At 42.7% G+C, this 24,216-nt stretch overlaps 1 protein-coding gene across 1 annotated transcript; it reads right to left on the bottom strand.

Annotated features, from left to right (window-relative positions):
• Positions 1–16,143: 16,143 nt before the first annotated feature.
• On the bottom strand, positions 16,144–24,108 carry NOV (nephroblastoma overexpressed). Its single transcript, XM_006879476.1, has 5 exons — positions 24,025–24,108; positions 23,689–23,914; positions 22,375–22,626; positions 19,258–19,472; positions 16,144–16,440 (listed from the first exon to the last, which is right to left on the bottom strand). The coding sequence occupies exons 1-5, from the start codon at positions 24,106–24,108 to the stop codon at positions 16,144–16,146; spliced, it is 1,074 nt and encodes a 357-aa protein (XP_006879538.1).
• Between the last annotated feature and the right edge of the window lie 108 nt (positions 24,109–24,216).

Below are 24,216 nucleotides of genomic sequence, written 5' to 3' on the forward strand. Positions count from 1 at the left end.
AAACAGGACCAGGTAGATTAGACCTTCCATTAGCTTTAGATGTAAGCTTAGAGGACTTACGCTTATCAAATTAAGTAACGATAGAGGGGTTAATAGCTATTTGAAGAAACAGATTGGACACTGTAAAGGACTTAAAAGAGTTATGTGGGGGCAAAAAGAGCTAAAATTAAGGAAATGTAGAAAATTCATTTGTGTTTCCTTCTTTCAAGGGAATCTCTTTTGTAAGACAAAGGAAAGAGTAGTAGATAAAATCAGCTTTCTTCTTCCTGGTATTGTTATTTTGAGATTCCTCATTTATCTTCCAGTCCACATGCACCCCTCATAATGCAGTAGATATTTGGCATGTGGAAATAAAAAGCAAGATGATTCTCAAGGAAGAGAGAATATTAGTCAGTATCCAAGCCCCACTGAGGACTCTTGTGATGAGATAATTTGGAGGATAAACGTTGCCAGCCTTAGCCTTCATCCCTCTGTAGACTCTAATTCAAGCTCCTTGCTGTCAAGTTGAAACTAGCTCATAGCTCTAAAAATCCAGTGAGATTTTAGAGGCTGTAAATTTCACAGGAGAGGAATTCCCATCTTTCTCCACTGGATCCCCTGGCTCATCCAAACTGCCAAAAAGGGGCCACCTTTGTATTAGCATCATGATTCCTCATGAATTATGCCACCGGGGTTACATTTGATTATGTTAGGATCGTAAAATCACTTGAGACTGGAGTTACACTGGGAATCATTTTGGTATTCTATTCTACAAAGAACAGAAACATTTCCAAAATCAAGACAATTTTATTGTCTGCCACATTTCATTCATTTCACTAAATGACTTACATTGCTTTGTCTTTTTTAATGTAATCACATTTTTAATACTCTAGATACAATTTTTTTTCTTCCCTCTGCACATGAAGTATAGTTAAGCTTTAGAGAAAAAATGTCCACAAGACGTCAAACATTGACTTTTGCTGCTTATTGCCCTATTAATCACCCGGAGATTTGGAACAAGACAGCCAGATAGACATTTCCAAATATCAAACATCTGGATGATTAATACTTTGAAGTTCTAGTCAAATGTCTTGGCTCTGGGTAGACAACTAATTGTTCCTAATAGTCACTTACTTCAAACAGGGCTTTAGAATTTGTTCATTCCTTTTATGTCCATCTAAGAATTAGAAAGGTTCGTATTCCTTAAATTGCTGTGACTTGATGTTGTTGTTGTTAGGTGCTGTTGAGTCATAGATGACTCATAGCAACCCTATGAATGAAAGACCTGAACACATATAACTTTCAGCGTTTCTCTACTTTGATAGATTTTCCGGAGGCAAGTTGTTTCGGAAGTGGATGCCACTCCTGCTTCCAAGCTTGTTTTATCTGGGAGCTCCACCAAACACTGTCCACTGTGGGGAACCATTATCACATTTGACACATGAGTGTCACAGTGTTCAGCATCACTGCAACCACAAGTTACCTCTGTACAGCAAATGGACAGACAAGTGCTATGCCACCTAGGAGAATGTTAGACCAAAACAATTAAAACCAGGCCTGAGGGCCACAGATTAAAATCACCCAGCTTTGTTGGCTTGGTAGCATCACTTTTCATCCACTAGGCCAACAGAGCTCTCTCTGTGTTGTTGTTGTTGTTAGGTGCTGTCGATACATGAACAAAATTGAGGACCTTGTGGCAAGAAAGGACAGTGTCTTCCATAAACTTAACACTGTTGTATTTTAGGGGTGTTTGCTCTTCAGGCACTGTCAAAGGTAGTTTAAAATATAAATTAAAATAATGTCTGTTTGAAGTTTAAAAATCAAAGGATACTATCCCTGTATCTTGATTGAGGGAGTTCAGGTGGCCCAGTGGCTAAGGAGTTGCTCTGTCAGGTCAAATGCAGGTGGTTCAAAACCACTAGCTGCTCTGTGGGAGAAAGACAGGCCTCCTGATTTACAGTCTCTGAAAATCTGCTGGAGGGACAGCTATAAAGAAGTCCTGACGTGAAGGGACACACCAACCGCATATCCTGAAGGAGAGATTCAGAAAGAAAAGACCCACCAAACTGACTATATATATTATTCACAAAGAGAGGAGGGGGAAATGTGAAGAGATTATGACTAATGCTTTATGTTTGCAATTGGGACATATATTGGAAATTGGACTTTGTACAGCTGGTTATGTGAAGACTAAAAATAGGAACCAATCATTGCAATGTACTATGAGACACAGAGTGAAAAGAAGCAGAGAAGCAAGAAAGGGAACGGAGCACTCACATGGGCTGCTGGTGGGTCTGAGCTGTGAGATGAACACTTTTAAAACTTTTCTAAGTTTCTTGCATCAGTTTGTAAAGACACCGATTTTCTTTTTTAATAAAGGGATTAAGAACCCCAGAACTCATTGTTCCGGAGCTGGAATGTACTCACAGCTGACTCTCCAGTAGGTTTTGGAAGCTGTGAACCATAGGGGAGGGGATTGTCCGTCTTTCTCTGTAGTCATTGGTGGATTTGACCATTGGAAAGGCACGACCTTTGAGTTAGCTCTCTGTGGACTGCTCTGCCAGAACCTTACCAGGGGATATTGTTGTTGGCCATTGAATTAGAACCTGCCCATAACTGACCCTGCAGCAGGTTTTCAGAGGCAGTAAATTACATGGATAGAGATTACTCATCTTTCTCCCACAAAGAACCACATACCTTCAGGTTGATAGTGCAGCTCCTTACCACTAAGCCATCCCTGCTCCTCATAAAGGGGTTATTCTTGCTAGGGGCCATCTATTCGAGTTTGATTCGTAGCGACTATGAACAACAGAGATGAGCCCTGCCCTGCCCTGTGCCATCTTCATCATCTACGATGCACTTGAACCCACTGTTGTAGTCACCAAGCCCATACATCTCATCTGAGTTCAGGGGACAATAGTTATAAAGTACCATTCCTTGTTTTTTCCCCCTCATCAATCAATTCCTTTATTCATCTTTGAATCTCCATTAGTCTTTTCATTTATTTATTATTTTACCCAACATTTGTGTACAATGTTGTCTAACATTATGTAGAGAATTAAGGAGAATGAATCAAAGCTAAAAAATGGTTTAGCTCTGACCTCAAGTATTACCAATGGCAACTGATCATGAAGCTGCTGAAAATTCTCTATAATCAATGTGGGAAGATGTTCTTGTTCGTGCTAATCTGGAGCTTTCTACCGTATGTGTTTCCCGTCTCTTAAATTTAGGAATGGTTCTAAAGATTATTTCCTAAATTTGATGAAGGCACTTTTGTGTTTTGGTTTTAAAAATAGGCTATCAGCAGGAATAAAGTACATATCACAACTCAAACTATGCCTTCCCCACTGACCAATGGATCTGAGACTGATTATATTTTCCAAAAGAAAGCAAGGCGTTGATAAGCTGAAGAGAAAGAAAAGTCGACAAGGCAGGCATGAAATGCTGGGAAACAAAAGCAACACCCTTGGAATGCTGCTCTAGGTGGTTCCTGGTGAGTTGTGGTGTATTGTTAACAAGCCCTTAACAGTGAATCATCTAACTAGCAGGGGACCCTGAAATAGAGACATGTAAATGGACGCATTTTTTTCCCTGAAGACACAAATTATGAGTAATTTAAAAATTGGCCAAGTGCCTATAAAAACTCTACAGGACCAATAAAAGCACATTTGTCTCTGGGCCTCATTCCTGAGTATAAAGTGATGTATACACATGGCTAGCAGGGGGCTTTTAGCAGAAATCAGGGAGCCAGGACTTTTACTATATTATTCAGAGTCAGAGTGTGAAGTTCAGGGCACACCCAAGGCAAATAATGCCATCCCTCAATACCACTTTCAAGCACAAAATAGGATACATTCTCTGGACATTTTAAAAGCTATTCCTAAAACAAAACAAAACAAAATAAAAATCCCCACAAAAAACCCCCAAAACAAAAACCACATAAACACAAAACTACCTCTAAACATCCCGGTCAGCAATTAGTAATGGACAAAGGATAGCTGAGTAAAATATGTTATCTCAGGACCTTATAACTCTACAATTTATGTAAAAGGAAGAAATATGTAAATTGATATGAAATTGGCGATTAGAAATGTCCACTAGAAGGAAGGACTTTGTTTTGTTAAGGAGGATCATAGAAAACAATACTTGAACTTTACATTTGTTCCAAGTGTGAGTAATCTGTGTTGCATTAAGCATCTTGGTGTGGATTGAAGCTCAAGTCTTTGTTAAAGAACTTGTTTCCAACATTTTAAGAATTTGTCTGTGAGGATCAATCTAATATGACAAGAGATATGTGCTCAGTTCTGAGGAAATTCCAAGTTTTGATTGAGTAAGAGTATTAACAAGTTAATGCCTCTTTACTATGTGGTGTTGTGTACCATAAAATCGAAATCAACTCGTAGCTGACCTGCCAGCAGATTTTCAGAGGCAGTTAATTGTATGGGAGGAGACTGCCCAACCTTCTCCCACAAAGTAACTGGTGGATTCAGAACACATGCCTTTGGGATTACAGCCAGCTTCTTACTACTAGGCCACCAGGGCTCCTCTTTGACTTATAGTTCAGGATCATTTTGAAATGTTACTGAAGCTTTACTAAATGGATAAATTGTTCTTAATAGATTGATTTGACATTAGCTACTTAGTAATGTACATTACAATCCAGTTGTTTGACATAGATCTTTTGCAAAAAAAAAAAATAATCGATCAATTTGATGTATCAGTCTAAAAACCTGCTCTCAAAGGACACGCTTGATATCTCATTTGAGTGATGAAGCAGGGCAGGGGGGTCTCATAAAAGGAGAAGTCAAATCTTTGATTGATGAGATTTTATTTTAACATCTGGCTTTTTAAACGACTATTCCTAGCTCTACAAGTTCTTGGGATGTTGCATAGTTGCAATTTTCCTTGATGTTTTCATTGCTGATCTCATCACCATGGTGCATAAAGAGATTAAAAGAAATCTGGAGGCTATGGTGATGATTTTCTGATCCCAAACCAGAGTGGCATCTACTGTGATGAGCTCAGCTTTTGTTGTGAAAGGCCAAAAGAAAGGAAGAAGAAAGGACTTCATAACTCCTTGGAGTGCAGTGTGGTGTGGAATCCAGGCTCTAAAGCCAAGTGTCCCTGGGTTTGAGTACTTACTAGACTCATCTAGAAAATCAAGCCCTGATATTCATCTTGCAAGTACTTGTGAGGAAAAAAAATAGACAATGAAGTAGGAATTGTAAAGTCATGGCACATAATAGATACTCCATAGTGTTAACATAAACGGTACCAAAGACATTGTCAAGTGAAACATGGTCATTTTGTAGTCATGGAATCCCAAAAGTCAAGCAATACATGGTTCTGTGTGTAATTCAAAGTTCAGTAAGTCCCAATATGTTCTGCTGCTGCTCTCTTTTTGTCTTGGTTGAAGGGACATGGCAGAGATTTAAAAAACACCATTAGGTGTTGTAGAGTTGACTCCAGTGCATAACAACCTGGTATACAATAGAACAAAATCCTATTTGAGTCTACCCCATCCTTGCCCTCTCCACTCTGCATCAGAAAATTGTTGTAGTCACTATGGCAATCCATGAAGGTTTTCTTCTCTTTCTCTCACCATCCACAATACATAGCCATGGAAGAAGCAGTTAAAAAAATCAAATGACGTATCTCATCAGTAGCAAGTCTGCTGTCAGGAATCTCTTTAAAGTGCTGAAGAAGAATGATATCAGTTTAAGGATTAAAGTGCACCTGACTCAAGCCATGGTATTTTCAACTGCTTCATATGCATGCCAAAGTTGGAAAACGAATAAGGAAAACCAAAGAAGAAGTGACATCTTTGAATTTTGGTGTAGGTGAAGAATATTGAATATACTGTAGATTGCCTTAGAACAAACAAATTTGTCTTGTAAGAAGTGCAAACAGAGTTATTCTTATATACAAGATCTATACTTTACGCATGTTATTAGAGTAAGTCCTTGGAAAAGACTATCATGCTTTGAAGAATTTAATGGATACTATCCTCAAGAAAGCAAAGATCTTCACCACTAGGTTGAGAGGCAGCATTATGATAGATGGAGAAAACATCGAAAATGTTAATAATTTTATCTCGCTTGAATCCACCACAAATACCCTTGGCACCAATGGTCAGGAAATCAAAAGACAAGTTGCATTGGGAAAATCTTCTGTCAAGGACCACTCCAGAATGATAAAGAGCAATGATGTCAGTCTAGAAACTAATTTGCACCTGATTCAGACCATGATCTTCTCAGTTGCTTGCTCTGCTATGCGAGAGGTGGACAAATAATAAAGATGACAGAAGAAGGATGGAGTCCTGGAGAAAGTGCAACAAGGTTGCTTCTTGGAGGCAAGGATTTTGAAGTTTTGTCTCACATACTTTGGACATATTGTTAAGTGGAAGCAGTTCTTGGCAAAGGACATCATGCTTGGATGGGTGGAGGGTCAGCTCAGCAGAGGAAGACCCTGGATGAGATGGACTGACACAGTGACTGTGGCACTGGAGTCAGGTATGTCAGAAGTGGTGAGGGTGGATCATGGTAGTGCAAGGTTCAGAGCCATTGTTCATAGGGTTGCTATGAATTCACAGTCAACTCCATGGCATGTAACAACAACAAAAACAACTTAATCTGGTTGAGAAGCTCAGGTGGACTAGTCCAATTTACAGCCTCTGAAAACCCACTGGAGGGTTAGCTATGAGTCTAGTCCAACTGGGCAGCAATAAGAGTCATCAGTTGAGTGCGCTTTGAGGAATAGAGTTGATTTCACAAAGTAAGTTGAAGGAGCTGGGGCATTTCAGAAATGTAATAATAACAGTAAGTGTACAGAGGCAAAGAAGCTTGAGGAGAAGTGAAGATGAGGACCAATGATGCCTCTGTTTTAAGTAGCCCTCAGAGCACTGTCCCCACTGAAGCCTGGAGTTTTAGGATGACATGTTCATTTTCTTTTCTTGTTCCTTCTAAGTGTTTTCTCATTTCCACTACAATTTATTATTTGATCCATTGGCTGTTCTATAGTGATGTTTTTTTAAATTAATTTTAATGAAAGTTTACAGAGACTTAGGGCCACTGTTGTGAAACTGATGTTTTTGTTAATGAATGAAGATTGAAGAGTCTGAAACCATCGCTTCTCTGTACTTTTGGACTCTTCCAGGTATGTGTTTAGGAGCTATGAGAGACTCCTTTCCTCTTTGTTGTTGTAGAGGTACCTGTGTAAGTTGGTACTCTTTCCAACAGAAATTTGTATCAGAGGAAGATTCAGTGAAGAGCTGTCCTCTATAAGAATGGGAGTCTTTTTTTAGAGGACTTTCGACTGTGTGATCTAGGGCACTTTCTGTGGATCTCCTCTGGAATCTGGGGGTTGACTTATTTAAAATCATAAGTAGCAGAGGGAAATCTAAAAAGCTTGGTATTTTATTCTGAGGAATCAGAGTCTATGGAAAAATTCATTCAATCCACCAAACTTGAAGTTTCATAAAGACAGAGACAATACTTGCCTTGTTTGCTGTTTCATTATTGGTTCTAGGATGTTATAAGAAATTTAATAGATGGTCAAAGTATTTTATTGTCTTAATTTATCCATTAATTAAGACAGCAATTGATTAGTTATCTTAATCCCAATGACTGGAAGAAAAGCTCAAGACTATAGTCCTGACCATGCTTGAGTTCTTGATCTTAGAGTTGTGACCCAAAGTCAGTAATTTTCTTGGCAAAGACCGGTACACTTTCCTACACACCTTCTGTTGAGATGATTCTTTAGGTGCTACTAAAGCAAAGAACACAAAATTCCTCAAACTCTGTGGTATTTATCCAGTTGGTTTTCCTGAGCACTCACTCCCTTCTTCTCCAACTTGTTATTTGTTGTTGACAGGTGCAGTGGAGTCAAGTATGACTCACAGCAGCCCTCGGATGAACAGATCTAAACCTTGTCCTATCCTGTGCTGTCCTGACAATCTGGCACCTCTCAGCTCTTTGCTGGTCACAGTGTCAATCATCTGGTTGAGTATCTTCTCTTTTGTTGAACCTCCACTTCTCCAAGCATGATGTCACTCTTTAAGTAATAACCTCTCCTAGCAACAAGTCCAAAGCATGTGATATGAAGCTTCTCCAACTGGGTTACATGTAACTGAGGATATGGCCAATATAGCAGAAGAAATGAGTCCATAGGTTGTAGATTCATTGTGCTCAGCGGTGGAGCTCTGGTGGTGCTGTGGTTGATGTATTTGGCTGCTAAATCAAAGGCTGAAGGTTTGAACTTGTTAGTTGCTCTTTGTGACAAATAGGAGACAATCCACTTCTCTAAAGACGTCCAGCCTCAGGGACCCCCTGAGCTGTTCTCCCCTGTCCTACATGCTCAGTGGGAATTGTGGTAGGGGAGTTTTGGATGCTTAGGTGTTCAGGGTGTGGTGATGGGAACATTTGAGAAACTTTATGTCAAACAGTAATGAAAACACCCGACTAGGTCTCTGCTCTTAAGGAGCTTAGAGAATAGTGGAAGACAGACCTAAAAACAAATGATGTTTTATATGCCTGGATGGCAACTGTTACAAGGAGAGTTTGCGCACAAAATGGGAAGTTGCAGCAAGAGAGTAATCAAGACATTTCCTTAGAATAGACGAATTTACAATTGAACTTCCAAGTTATTCTTCAACAATGTTTGGACTTTGGAGAGATGACCTGAGTACCCTTATCCTTGAAGTTTTCACTCTCTTTTCTAGGGTTGGGAGGAGATAGCTGTCGATCATTGAGGAAGATGCTCACCCCTGACCTTTTAGAAGCATGAGAACTCCTGAGTCTGCTCTGTCAGGATCTTGCAAGGGTCTTGCGAGGGCCTTTCCTTCACAGCACAAATCTAGGTCACCTTAAGCACGCCATTCTTTAAGCCAAGCTCAGAATAACCTCTTCCAAACTTTTGAATCTCGGCTACAAGCAGAGTCTTCTCAGATTTCACCAGTGAAGTGAAAGCCCAAGCAGCAGCATCTTTATGGAGAATGAAACCTTTATAGCCATGCTGTTTCTGATGGAATGAGTGTGCTATTCATTTTGGGAAATCCCTGCCAGTTGAGTGCAGTTGAATATGCTTTTGTGGTGCTCCCCAGGCTGTAATTCAGACCTTCATCTCTGGTCCTAAGGAGAGAGACACACATCTTTTATGAAGAATGGTACCACCTCTCCATATTCACTCTCTCCACCTCCTGATTATCTCCAGAATAGCTGGCTTAATGTAAGAGTAATTCACAGTCCTCAGCTGGATTACTGCAGAGCGTTCTTTATTATTGAGAGTTCAGCAAGTGCCAGCAGTGTTATTGAAGTGGTAATTGAATTTTGTGAACCTTCTGTGGTCAAGACAGCATAGTAATACCTGCAAAAACCGTGTGGTGTGGTTAGAAGGAATATGTTCCCTGCCATAATGAATCTTCAAACAGAGCCTGAGAACACACAGCCAAAAGGACATACTGTTTTGATAATTTGACTTATGATATTGAGCACTTGGTAGTGGAACCGGTTTGGAAGCATGGCAATATGTACCTAGAAGAAAGATATTGGGGGAGAAACGTAACTACCCAGAAACGTATACCAATAATAGCTTTGTGTGGCAAGCTCTGGTGGCCTAGTGGCAAGAAGCTGCACTGCAATTCCAGCGGTGTGTAGTTCAAATCCACTAGATGCTCTGCTGAAGAAGGAGGGACAATCTCCTCCTGTACCAATCAGATCTGATCTGATGGTACACACATAATAATTGGCAAGGCGCTGTACTGCAGTCCCAGAGGTATGCAGTTCAAATCCACCAGATGCTCTACTGGAGAAGGAGGGGGCAATCTCCTCCTGTACCAGTCAGAGCTGATTTGACGGTACACGTAAAAATAATACAATAAAAAAAAATAGCTTTGTTGATCATCTCATCAAGCATGGGTCCTTAGAACTTTTGTATGACAAATTAACTGCTCGTGTAGTTAAAGATGTTTTTGCCCCACTACTGAATTGAATCATCCAGTGGAGAAAGAAAAATCCCCCCAAGCCTTTTCAGGGAAATGTGCCTTATTACATCAACAGCTAAGCTCGTTCTCTGCAGGTTCAGCAAACAGTTTGCACAGAATCCGCTCAGCAAACTCACAAGGACGTTTCTAAAGGAGAACATTTAGAGTTTGAGAAAACAGTGCAAAAATGAACACTGGTGGAATTGTTTTGGTTCCTGAAAATATACTTGACCTCAGCGACTGCCGTTTTGTGCAAAGAGCTCTGACTCGGAGCTCCAGCGGACCCTGAGTTTGAATCCTTCATCGACTGTGCCCTTCATAGGCCATCGGGAGTCCCCTAGTGATGCTAACAGTGCTCTCGGCTGCTGACGGAAAGGTTGGAGGTCTGAGTCCACCCAGAAATGACTTGTAAGAAAAGTCTGTTGTTCTACTTTTGAAAGATTAATCATTGTAACCCTGACATGGCACTGTTTTATTTCGGCATACATGGGGCCACCATGCTGGGAATGACTCAACCGGTCGCTGTTGGGTTTTCCCTTCTTTAATCGTGCCTTCATAGTCGGGGGAATTGTACACCAATGAAGGAATTTTTCTTTAACTTTTCAAAGAGAAGAGCGAACTGGGGAGGGGGTGCTGGGCAGGGAGAAAAAGACAACAATGGGTGAATGGAAATCCAAAATGTCTGTAAAAGTTCATTAAAATAAAAACAACAAACAAACTTGTGCTGTTTACTTAACTATTTTTGTTTGTGTCAAGTTATAAACAAGGTACTTACATAGGCGTTCAAATAAACTAAAGTGAAAAGATTTTTTAGAAAAAAAAATGGCTCCTTCATCTTTTTTGAAGGAGCTCTGGTGTCTTACTGCCTTGTCTTTTTACTTCCCTCATAAAAGAGATTTATAAGGTATCTCTGCTAGATGCTCACGTTATTTGTGGGTCTGTCTGTTTGGTGCAGTCACTCACTCAGCCATTGCCGTGGAATCAGAACAGACTCCTCACTGATGTTCTAGTGTTTTTTTCAAATTCTGTAAATTGCACTGGAAGAGATTATCCATCTCGCTCCTGCAGTGCTGCTGGTGGATTCGAACTGCTGGAGACACCATGTTGGGTTGCCTATGGTCTCGGCTACCAGACCTCTTGAACTGTGTGCAGGGCAGTCAAGTACAGAGACATATATTACCTGACAACACTATGAGGCTGGAATTTAGGGTCATCAGTTCAACGTGGTTTGTTGAGGAGTCAAAACACTGCCATCCTGTCGGTTCAGACTCATAGTACACTCGCTGCAGTCGGTTCAGACACATAGTACCCTCACTTCATTTCTGAGGCTGTAAATTGCAAGAGGAAGAGACTACCTTTTTTTCTGAGGGTGAATTCAAAGTGACAGAGAAGCCTTTGGGTGAGCAAAACAACCCACTAGCTCCCCTGCCTGGGATTGTTTTTGTTTTAAAATGGAAAGCCCCTCATCTCAGAGACCTCCTCAGCTGAGAGCAAATCAGGGCAGTGGATCAGCCTATCGGTTTCAGGCTCGCCTGTGTGGAGATTGAGACTCACAGGGGGTGTGTGTGACCAGCCTGCCGCGTCGCAGCTGATATGAGTAGGCCTGATATTCAAACTTAATTTCAACAAACTCTAAACCCTGTGTGTTTTCCTCTGTCCTAAGCTGCTCAGTGAATGTTGCTTCTCTTGCGGAATTACAGAAAGTTCTGGACGTAGCAAATATTTATTCATCAGCTCATATTTTTCCAACTTTCTTGAATTACAATTTCAGGAATGCATGAGTGCGTGTTTATGTATGTCTCAGGGTGGGGGTTGTTCCAAAGATGTAACCAAAGGAGCGTGTAAAAGTCTGACATTTATTTGAAAGAATGTTCCACCCTTTGTCAAGGTACAGTTGTTTCATTCATTCAACAGGTATAGAGTTAGGTCCTACCTAACACCAGGGGCTGTGGCAGCTGCACAGAAAGAACAGAGACTTCAACAATGACCCCAAGATGCTCTGGGTAAAGTAAGTCTGCAGAAACAGTTTAAAATAGTGTGGGAACGACAATGCTGGAGGCAAAGCCTCCTGCTCCAGCCCCTGCCAGCGAATCACTTCTCACCTTCCAGCACCCCTTGCTTCCAGCCACACTGATTCAAGTCTATTTCCAACACTGGGTTTTTTTTTATCGCACTCCCTCTGTCTGGCAGCCTGATTCTCCTAATCTTTGTCATTCAGATTTAAACTAAAATGCCACCTCCTTGGAACAACCTTCCTGGGCACTTCATGCTATGTTAGGGACCCAGAAAAAAAAAAATCTCTACTATATTCCCTTGTGTTGATGATCTTCAGAGTGTTTGCTTATTCCTGATGATATTTATCTGTTTTGTTTGTTTATTGCTTTTTCCTGCCTTTGCTAACAGAGTGTAACTTCGAGGGAGAACAGGCCCTTTGTTTTCTTCCCACCTGCATTCTCAGGACATAAAACAAGGCTAGAAACACGGGGGCAGTTGGTACACGTCTGCTAAATAGACAAAGTAGATGGATGCATTAAATAAATGTTCCAGGTCCTAGAAGGAACAGTTAACTTAGTATGTGTGGGTAGGGGCAGGAGAAGAGTCATTCTTGAAGAGGTAATTGTATTCAGTCTTATTTTCCCTTCTGTCTATAAACTTTGTAAATGTCAGTGTAGAAAACTTAGGGTATGTTTATGTATGTATGTATGTATGTTGTTATGATTATAAACCATTGAATTGGAATCAAGTCATAAATGACCTGCCTGCAGGTTTTTTAGAGGAAGAAAACTGCACAGGAGGAAATTGCCCCTCTTTCTCCTGTGGTATAGCTGGTGGATTTGAACACCTGATGTTAGGTTAGCAGTGTAACTCCTTGTTGCCATCAGGACCCTATATTTATCTATACACACACCCCAGTATGGGGATCTAACAATATAACACTACCTGACTTGGGTCAGGAGCTAAGAATAGCAACAACTTATTTTTGGACCTTGAACAATTTGAATGTTTGACAATTATGCACAACATTGAGTCAGGCAGTGCATGACCCTTGCACAAGTCCATGGAGTAGCTTAAAGGAAGAAGCAAAAATGGTTACATTTTAGATTCACCATGTTCTTTTTACTCTTTAAGATTCTCATTTAGAACTAGCTCCCTCATTTTAGAAATGAGAGCACGAGGAGTGCCTCCTTCCGAGGATACTGTGAAAATGAAACAATATCCTGCAGGTAGTATGCTCAGGGCAAAGGAAGTATGTGAAGAATGTCAGCCAGTCTTAAGAGTTTCCTTGGTATTAAATCCCTGGGAGGAAAATTTGCTTTCTGGGCTTCCTTAAAGGATAGACAGAAATGAAATAAAGAGAGATGGAACGGAATGAGGTTGCAGAGGGAGTGAAGGTTGGAACAGAAAGCTTTTTCCTTTTTAATAACACTTTAAACCCACACTAAGTCAGTCAACCCAGCCTTCAGAACTGAACTGATATTAATTAAGACTCTAATATTCAGATGGAGAAAAGATTGAAATTGTCAACAACATCACCTTACTTAGATCTACAATCAATACACTTGGAAACAGCAGTCAGGACATCAGGAGATGTATTGTACTGCGGAAGTCTGTAGTCAGGACTCTCTCCAAATTATTGAGGAGTAATGATATTAGTTTGAAGACTAAGCTGTGCCTGATTCAGACCACGTTCTTCTCAATCATTTGCTATGCATCTGAGAGCTGGAAAATGAGTAGGGGTGACAGAAGAATTGACGTCTGTGAACTGTGGTGTTGGAGAAGAGTTCTAAACTGCTCAAAGAACAATTATGTCTTGGAGAAGATGCAGCTAGAGTGCTCCTTGGAATCAAAGATGATAAAGCTTTATCTCACATACTTTGGCATGTTTCTAGGAGAGACTATTTGGAAAGAGACATGAAGCCTGGGAAGGTGGAGGGACAGCGAAAGAGGTGAAGACCGTCAGCCAGGTGGATTGACACAGTAGCTGCAGCATTGGGCTCAAGTGTGTCAGAGATTGAGGATGGCACGGGACAGGACAGTAATCAGATCTGTTTAAAGAGTCGCTATGAGTCATATTTGACTCAAGGACACATAACAACAACTGCTCGGACACTCTCTTTCCTGTATCATCCACAGAAATACGCTTTTCTGAGCAAGTAGCAAGAGAAGGCTAGTCAAGATGCTGATGGTTTAAACTGTATGATTGGAAAGATGGAAAGCTCTTGAATGAGTAAAGGAAACCAAGGAGGTCAGTTTGGCTTTGATCGGTAAGTTAAAAAAAAAACCAAAACACAAAACTTTTAATAAACAGAAGTGTTTAGTCAGATATCCCTGTGTGGCACAGATGGTTACTACATGTGGCTGCTAAGTGAAAAGTTGGAAGTTCAAGTCTAGGCTGAGGTGCCTTGACCCTACAGCCTACCAAGCATGATGTCCATTTCTAGGGACTGGCCCTTCTTAGCAACATGCCCAAAGTATGTGAGAAGTTTTGTTATCTTCCCTTCTAAGGAATACCCTGGTGACACTTTCTCCAGACATTCTTGTTTATTCTTTTGGTAGTCCATAGGATATTCAGTACTCCTGTCCACCAGCCCCTCCATGCAAGAGAGATGGGCCTTGGAAAATCTGTTGGAGAGTCAGTTATGAGTCGGTTTCAACTTGAAGGCAATGAGTAAGAGAAATCTCATCATTTTGCTTCTACTCAACATTGACTGCTATCCGATTTAACATGTGATTCTTTATTTTCTATAAAATATAATGTAAAACTTAGTAGCACAAAGCCATAGCTGAGTTTTACACGAATAACATCAAGTTTATTTGGTGCTGTCTGACAGGTAAGTGAAATGAAAAAGAGTATTTTACAAAATGTACAATTTAATTTACATAAATATATTCACGATGACATTAAAAAAATGTACAGATGCAATTCTGCGGTCTATGCTGTGTCCTGACAAATTAGATACGTGTCTCTATACACATATATCATGTTTGTGAGTTTTTGTAACTATGACCCACAGCTGAGTTTTGGGCATGTCTATGATGATTCTAAATTTCCATCAAATTTGTGCTATTTTTACTCTAATTGCTGATTTTTGTTCTTATTCAAAAGTTCACTAGAACACATAATTAGAAGTCATTACAGCTTAAAATATTTATTCTTTGAAGAGCTTTGGGCTTCAGTTTACTCATCAGAAAATTGAAAAGATTCCTGCTGACATGCTATGCTTCTATTGCATAAAGGAGCTCTGGTAATGTAGCAGTTTCATTGCAAACGAAAGGTCATCAGTTTGACTCTACCAGATGCCCCTTGAGAAAGTTGGGCAGTTTCCACTCACAGCCTTGAAAATTGGATAGAGGGTCACTATGAGTCAGAATCTACTCAGTTGGCAGAGGGTTGAGTTTGTATTGTCTGCAGAATTTAAACAACCAACCAACCAAAACCAAAACCAAACCAAGTAAATCCCAGCACCTCCAAGACAGAGAATGCTAGGGTGCTATCATTTCTGTATGTAGGAGATCTCTCTGCTTCTTTCTGTTGGAAAGGTGTCAATTTTGTAGTTTGTGACATCAGTCCACTTAATTATGAAATACTTCTTTACTGCAGATACAGTATAATTGTTAGTATACAAAACACATCATAGTCTTTGGATTTCAAGTTGAAGATCTTGAACTTGAAAGTTCAGAGATGAGCTAACCATGTGGAATCTGAATCTCTCAATCGAGAACCCTCCAATCAATGAACTATAACATGAGGTGAAACAGTCATATGCAAGTATGGTCAGTGTGACCTTCACCTCCGCTGTGCCATCCACTACAGTGATATTTGCTTGGGATCAAACTAGTCTACATGATATAAGATGAGTGTAATGTGATATACTCTAGAAAGTAAAACATATATCTGGTTTTCTTAAATTCATAGACATTTGCATTTGTAAAAATTACCACCTACGTGGAAGTCATTCCGAAACTATATCCTGAGCTTACTTCTAAGTTTACAGTTAATCATCTCTTAGATCAGAAGGACCCCAAAACACAGGTATAAATGACCTCAAATGAACTGCGGAAAACATGATGCATAAGACTCGGGGATGAAACCAAGACTTGATTCTTTTCCCTCTGATCATGTGGTGGTGGGCCACGCAGTAGCTACACTTGGCCTCTGCAGGTGGACTTCGCAGGGACGCTTGTTACATCTCTCCTCTGCTGGTGTTGGGCTCTAGATCCTGGAGGAAAGCTTCGTTGTTCTGTGGACAGTTGGTGTGACAGGCACAGGTCCCGATGACCATCACTGGTTTCCTGACGATTTGTCCTGGGGAGCACCGGAACTCCACCTGGATGGTTTTGGTGTTGTGGGGGGTGCAGCACCGGCCATCGCTGCAGACCCCGCAGAACCTGGGCTTGTAGGTGTGCAGGCTGGTGCAGTTCTTGAACTGCAGGTGGACGGCTTTGAGCGACTTCTTGGTGCGGAGACACTTCTTCCCTTTCTAGGAAAGAAACAAGAGCAAACGTGGAACGTCTACTGTTTTTGGAAGGAACTGACTCATAGCTGACCCTCCAGTAGGTTTTCAGGGGCTACGAGTTGCATGGTGGCAATCTGACCATCTTACTTCCTTGGAGAAACTGATGTATTCGAACCAGCTGCCTTTGCGTTGGCAGCATAACAAGGTCACCAGCACTCCCTAAGGAATAATCTGGGAGCATGCAAACACCTTCTAGATGCCTATCCAGTTCCCACTGCTCCTCTTTGCTAACAGAATGCAAAATTTGGTAAATGTGTTCAGTTCAAAGCATTTGTTTCCCCTGATTATCTGTGAACTTGGGACAGCCTTGTGACAAAGCTCTAGCCAGTAAACTAATGGATTCTTGGAACTCCTCTGTCTTTCCTACAAGTTCATGTGTGCTTCCTGCATCTGCTTCCTTTCTGCTTGGACTGTGGACACCACACCTGCTGCGACCACATGAGGTGATGATGCCACGGCCATCTTTGGACCTCAAGGTGACAGACATGAGGGTGATAAAGAAATTCTATCATTTGAAAAATTATTCTCAAGTGTTTTGGTGTTCTTTTTAGCCAAGTGTACCCTTAGGTGTTATACAGAGAAAGAGAATGTAAGCCTTGGAAGACAGTGCAGGAGAGGAAGACCCTCACTGAGATGGAATGACTTAGTGACTTGGGTAACGGACACAGGTGTGCCAGAGATGATATGGTTGGTACAGGATAGAGCAGGGTTCCAAGCTATTGTATGAGTCTCAAGCAACTTGATGGCACATAACAACAACAATAGTTGTAGCAGACCTGCAATGTCTCAAATACTTCCTGACAGCAACCTTCTCCATCCTTATTAACAGTATTCACTCATCCAAGAACAATTACCATGCAAGCCCTGTACCAGGTGCTGAAGATGAAAGCAGGTATGATCCCCGTTCTGAAGCTGTGGAGATTTGGTGGGGGAATAGGGACTCAAGCAGGTCGAGACACCAAGCAGCAGGCATGAGGTTAGGGACGCACATGGGGGCTGATCAGAGGGCCATCTCTGCCCACCCTCAGTATAGGATTACTGGCCAAGTTTTACAAATGAAGGAACGGAAGCTTAAAAGGCTAAAGGGATAAGCAAGTACCTAGTCTTTGAAGTTATCTGACTGCAGCACTACAGGAAATGATGAGATGCAGGGCTGTTTTCTATAAAGGGGAAGCAAATCTGGGATTTATTAAAGTTTCTACTACTAACAAGATAGCTCTTGTGGCCTAGTGGTAAGAAGTGGTGGTGCAACCCCAAAGGCGCGAAGTTTGAATCCATCAGCTGCTTCATGAGAGAAAGATGGGCAATCTCTTCGTGTGTGATTAACTGCCTCTGAAAATTCACTGGAGGGTGAGCTAGGGGTAGGTTCTGACTTGACGGTACACAGCAACATTAATAATGAAGAAATCCATTATTGAGAATTGACGAAAGAAAGAATTGTTTCTTCATCTGCAAATTTGCCACAGATTTCTATTGTCCTTTACCTTCCCAAGTACAGCTCAGCAGTGATCTGATTAGCACAACTAGCAGAGATGTCTTTCATTTCACTAATAGGTAGAAACCGTAAGGCTAGCTAATGCTAACAAGTGCTGAGTACATGCCGAGTATCTTGCAAATTCATTCCACTTAATCCTCACAACCACCTTGGGTTAGAGACTAGCAACGGAGCTATTACCCAGAGGACGGAATTGAGGCCCAGAGGTTAAACCCGGATTTGTAGCCAGCCTGTCTGACTCCAGAGTTTGCACCCTTAAGCATTAGATGGTATTGCCTCAGTCTAGAGATATGTAAGTGCTTTATGGCTGGAGTCTGCTTTATTTTGAAGCTTAGGCTTATGCAAGGGTGCACATTACAGTTCTTCTTGGATGCTGCATTTATGTGACATGGGACTCTGGTAACAAAGTTGGTGATATCATCAAGAGCCAATTAGTGCTTCTGATCAGCATGTCTTATACTCAGCATTAACAGAACTGATAAAATGCCATCTAACAAGAAAAGAAACACAGTGTTTAATTTGGCCCAGAGAGCTTTATCCTGGCAAATGTACTGTTTCCTCTAGGCCTCTAAAAGTCCTGAAATGAATTCCCAGATTTTCATTCACCAACATTTGTTTGTCAAGCACCAGGGTGTACTGGGTAGGTTGTAGGATAGTGAAGGGTGGAGCGGACAGCCATGGTCGAAATCCTGTTGTTCTCTACAGGAATGAACCCTGAAGAGTCAGGGGAACTGAGCTCAGAGCTGGCCGTTCTGAAATCATTTGTATGTGACGGCTCTGTAGCCAACTGCAGGAATGCAATGGGGATGTCTGGAGAGTTCTGAATTGGACAAAGTATAACGGCTGTATGGGATGGTTTTGAAGTTATCAATTCAATGGCAATGGGCGTTCTAGTTGTATGGCTTCTATCGCTTCTGGATGGTATGAGTGAATACATTACAAAGCATTAAAGGGAAACATGGCGTAAATTTGCTCAGGCTGGAGGCGAGTTCTCTGTGCTTTCTCTCTGGGGTGAATTGAATTCCCTGCCACAGGTGACCTCTGAAAAAGCCACCATCACGATGATGTTCTGAAGCCCAGGCCCAATGATGTAAACCAAGTGCCCTGTGATGCTGGGCTTCTGAGGGTGCCCTACCTTCTCTGTGGGTGAAACCTCTGTGTAGGGTGCCCTATCCCCTCTGCGGGTGAAGCCTCTGTGTAGGGGGCCCTATCCCCTCTGCGGGTGAAGCCTCTGTGTAGGGGGCCCTTCCCCCTCTGCGGGTGATGTCTCTGTGTAGGGCCCCTACCTTCTCCGTGGGGGGCTCTGGCTCTTGTTCGCAGGGCCGCACCATACAGAGCTGGGTCTCCTTCACCATTTCACATTGCCGATTCCTGTTGGTGACCCGAGTGGAAAAGCCCATGCCGCAGCTCCGGGAGCAAGCGCTCCACTCTGTGGTCTGTTCAATGCAGTTGATACTTGAGTCAGAGACTTCAACTCCAAGGGTGGCTTCTGGCCTGTAGGCTGTGGGATGCAGAAGTTAAGACAGCTCTAGTGAATGAAACATAGCCATCACAACGTGGTCCTTTTAATCTTTGTTAGAAAGGAAGTTTTATCCTGTTCCTGTACCTGCTAAGTAGGACCTTCCAGGAGGGTCGAACTGGACCTCTTTCTTTACCAAGCCATATCAGGTAACAAAGACTGACCTGGGAGTTTGTGCTTTGTTTGGGGTTGTGTATTGTTATGGCCCTGGAAGTGATGCCACCAGTGTTTCAAATACTGGCAGGGTCACTCATGGTGGACAGAGTTTCAGGAAAGCTTCCGGGCTAAGACAGACTTTGAAAGAAAGAACTAGTGATTGATGTCCAAAGATTAGCCAGGGACAGAGCTATGAATTCTACCAGCATATTGTCCACTACAGCAGTGCATGGTGAGCTCCACAGGTCAGTAGGCTCTCAAAACACACAGTGGCCACAGCAATGGACTTAAGCCAACTTGCTCCGAGAATGGAAAGCAGATGACCATCGAGTTCTGGGCTGGAGAAAGTACTGCAGTTGTTAGTTATTGCATGGCTATGAACAGGAAGCAGCTCAGTGGTAACAGGTTAGGGGAGAAGACTCAATGATGTTGTTGCTCCCCAGGGCAAGATTTTATTCTGTTGTAGCCGTAAGTCAGAGTGGACTTAACAGCAATAAAAAATGCCACCAGCAGGTGTCACAGCCCTGACCCACTGTAGGCTTTCAGGAAATCTTAGTGCCTGGACTGTACAACATATCATTGTCATGTAACATTGAGTCAAAACCGACACAACAGCTGACCCTCCAGTGGGTTTACAGACGCAGTGAACTGCATGGGCGGAGACTGTCCATCCTTCTCCTGCAGAGCACCTGGTGGATTTAAACAGCATGCCTTTGAGTGGACAGTGCAGCTTCTTACCACTAGGCCACAAGAGCTGCCAACATATCATTAGGAAGCTTAAAAGAACCTATCTTTAAGAAGTCTCCTGGTTTTAAGAATAGGGGACATTAAAGTATCCAAGAACTACCCTTTAAACAACAGTTTATACATAAAATGGATTATGGTAAAATTTCAAGTTTGTGACAAAAACTGTACTTCGCTTTTAGGCAGTAGAAGTGGTCATTTACTTCAGGAGATGGAGACCTGGACCTTGCAAAAGGGTCTGTTGTCATACCTAATAGGCATGATCTGGAATACATCTCCTTGTCTGCAAGGAGTGGTGGTATTTCCTATTTTTTTAAGGCTCTATTTCATACTTTTTTCTCTTTTAAATTTTTATTTTTTGGTTTTGTATTTTTTATTTTTTAAGGCTGTATTTTAAGGTAGTATTTCTTATATTTTAAGATATATAATATTTAATATATTTATTAAATATTGATTATATTAATATTATTATATATTCAATATATTAATATATCGAATATATAAGATATATGAAGATATTTTATTTAAGGTAGTATTTCTTATCTTTTAAGGCCAGATTAATAATTTCTGATGGCAGAAAATCTATGGAAGTTGAGTAATTCAAACAAAGCATCCCCAGTAATTATGCAGTAGGTTGACCCTATGTGAGCCAGAGGAGAATGTACTCCAGCAGGTTTGACTGACTGCTGGTGACCCCATGTGAATCATAGCACATCAGTGCTCCGCCAGGTTCCAGTGCTGTGATATTTCATAAATAGATTACCAGGCTTTTCTTCTGAGGCACTTCCCCATGGAGTTGAACTGCCAACCTTTTGGTTATCGGCTAAGGATTTAACCAGGAAATAAACACAACTCATAGACAGCATAAGTGATCTGACTGATCATTGGCTTCTCATTGGCAGATCAACTCCTGAGGATTTATTTTTTTTAAAAATTATGATCTGGGTGAAAATTTACAAAGCAAACTGGTTTTCTGTTCAACAGGTTTGCACAATTTTATTTTGTGACACTGATGGTGATTGCTGCTAGGTAATAGTACCCTTCACCTTCTTCTCTGTGTTTACTGTTCCCATTTCTCCTTCGTTCCCCTCCCACCTGCATTTTGAGCTTTCTCCCTGGGTAAATGCTCCCCTTTTGTTACGTATGGTTGATTGTTCTAAGGAGTGCATGCTTCCTGGGGCGGTGGTGGTTCACCTCCTATTAAGCATAGCATGTCTATTGTCTGAAGGAAAGTTGAGACCTGATGGTGAGTTCATTTCAAGCTAGACAATTTCCCATGTTCCAAAATATCTGGATATTATTCCTTAATATTATTATTAGAAAGAAAACCAAAAACTGTTGTCTCTTCCTGCCAGATCTGGAAGAGTGCCATTCCTCTGTGACACCTGTTTGGGTGAGTGACATCCTGTCAGGGTGCGTGACATCCTTCTGGAAGCTGAGTTTGTGAGGATGTAGTAGTGTATTTGAACTGATGACCTTTTGGTTAGTGGCCTAGTGCTTCATCACTCAGCCACCAAGGCTCCTTTGGGTCATATATGCAATTAGTAAATACAAGGCAGTTTTCACTCTTGTCGCTGCAATACTTCTAAGAGTCAACATGGATTGGTTATTGATTTAAAAAATCAGATAATAGTTGTCCAATAAGACAAGTACAGTCTCACTGCTCCATTAGGAAGATCCTCTTTAGAAGGAACAGTCAAAACAATAGGCTCAAATGCACTGATGGCAACGAAGGTTCAGAGGACAGGGCAATGCTGCACTCTGTTACATACAGGTTGACTTTGAGCTGACTGGACTAATGACAACAACTTTAGAAGGACTTGTGTTTGTACTTTAATAACTTCTCTCATTCTCAGTGGGCAATCTGGAATGACCAGAAACTGGAGGCAAATGTTCTTACTCAAATCCCTAAGGGGAGAAGGGCCTTTGGGAGGAAGTCCCCGTGCTGTGACCAACTCCCTGGACAAGGGAGTTTCTCTCTCACCTGGTAGGGCAAGGCCTCCCAAGCCCTCTTCCTCATCCGGGTCACAGATCCACTTTTCGCAGCATTCCCCGGGCACCTCCACTTTCCTTGGCGCTGGGCAGTCAGGCCGGGGCAGCAGCAGGTCGTGGTTGCAGCGAGGCACACAGCCGATCTGCCCGTCTCTGCAGGTGCACTGATATTTGCAACTGGGCTGGAAGGTCTCCCCACTGCGGTAAATGACCCCATCGAACACACAATTGTCTCCTTCTAGCACTAGAGTATTGGAGAAGCAGAGGGGAGAGGAGGGAGAGGGAGGTAAGAGGGATATGGTGCATTAAGGAGGCTGGGTAGGATTGGCAGAGAAGTTCACACTGAGTCCCTCTTTCCCAGCTCAAATGGCCAGGTTTCTTATCCTTCTCCAATAGAGCTGTGTTCATGGGGGCGCTTTGCAGTCTGAAGAAACCTTCCTGACCACCGTACCCTAACTGGCATTTTACAGGTGACAAAGTGAGATGCCAAAGCTTCATAACTATCCTTTCTGGTCAGAAAGCCATGTTGCAAGAACCTTTTTCTATTCCTGCTCCAGAGCACAGAATGAAAAAGGGAGGTGAGGTGTTATGCTTTCCAGTCGCCGAATAGGTTAGCTGCTCACATTGGGAAGATTATTGGGATTCCTTGGCATCCAATTGGAGTAAATAAATCAATACTGGCTGAAATGAAAAAGTAAGGGCTTTCCCAAGCCCCACGGGCAGAGGTAGGGCCAGCTCCTTACCCTCAGTGAGAACACCGGTGGACACTTCACCTCTGACCGATTGAAATTCAGCAGCCTAGCTACATTAACCAGCCGCCTGCATTTCCCCCTCTACTCACTGCCATTCCGGCAAGGATTACAAGGTTGTCCCAGTGCAGTGAACTAGCGATTCTTTGGCTCAAACGGGGCGATTACAGGTGTGAAAACAAATTCGCTGGACAGCACTGGGGCGCTGTGTGGGTATGAGCAAGCCTGCTCTTCCATCCCCCTAAATGTGTCCCTGGAAATACCAAAGGAAATGACTTCACTTGCGCTTAACTGGGCTTCGCTCCCCATGCATCTAGATTCTCCTCTTGGAAGGCCAGTGTTGAATGCTTTTGACCTCTTTGGATACGTTTCTTCTCTCACTCGTGGCACTCCCCAAAGCTTTGTGCACCCCCAAACTCTGCCCAGCTCCAAAGCCATCACCCACTATCACTGTTCACTTGTTCACTCGCTGGGCTGTGGGGGTCAGAGGTGAAGAGAGGCAGCCCTGGCAAGTGCGCCCCGGGAGAAGGGGCCAGATGTCCAGGGGGCTGCTTTACCCATGCAGATGCCAGTTTGGGTGCGGGGATCAGCGCTGCGGTCGCAGTAGAGGCCGCTGCTCTCCTCACAGGGCTCCAGCTCCGAGCAGCTCTCCCCGCGCTGGCGGGCGCACACCAGACAGCATGAGCAGCCGTCCAGCACCGCGGGCACCCCGGGGGCGCAGGACGGCGGCGCAGAGGGGCACCGGGCCGGGCACGGTGAGGGACACTGCTGAGCCGAGGCTACCTGTGGGCGGGCAGGATGAGAATGAGCCACACTCGTTGGGACCACAGAGGGTGGAGGCACCAGGGGATGTGCCTGGAGGAAGGACCCGGGTCCTGGGGCGCGTGCCTTACCTGGCCCAGGAGTTGGAGGAGCAGGAAGGCCAGGCAGAGGCGCTGCTGACTCTGCCCGGGGCTCGGGCTCTGCCCGCTCGGCATGCTCGCGATCTCTGTGCGCTCTTACAGAAACCGGACCCAGGGCGCCGGTGTCCCTGCAGCTCCGCCAGCGCCACAGCGCAAGTTTTATAGCGCGCTCCAGGGACGCGC

The sequence above is a fragment of the Elephantulus edwardii genome, unplaced genomic scaffold, assembly GCF_000299155.1.
Source record: "Elephantulus edwardii isolate Elephantulus edwardi_28Jun2011 unplaced genomic scaffold, EleEdw1.0 scaffold00003, whole genome shotgun sequence".
Lineage (NCBI taxonomy): Eukaryota > Metazoa > Chordata > Mammalia > Macroscelidea > Macroscelididae > Elephantulus > Elephantulus edwardii.

What these genes read in the sequence shown, in the direction of transcription:
- NOV (XM_006879476.1), bottom strand. Translation starts at nt 24,108, where the DNA reads ATGCCGAGCGGGCAGAGCCCGAGCCCCGGGCAGAGTCAGCAGCGCCTC. An exon ending in TCCTCCAACTCCTGGGCCAG is followed by an intron (nt 23,915 to 24,024) that starts GTAAGGCACGCG and finishes GCCCGCCCACAG; the next exon opens with GTAGCCTCGGCTCAGCAGTG. An exon ending in CCAAACTGGCATCTGCATGG is followed by an intron (nt 22,627 to 23,688) that starts GTAAAGCAGCCC and finishes CCAATACTCTAG; the next exon opens with TGCTAGAAGGAGACAATTGT.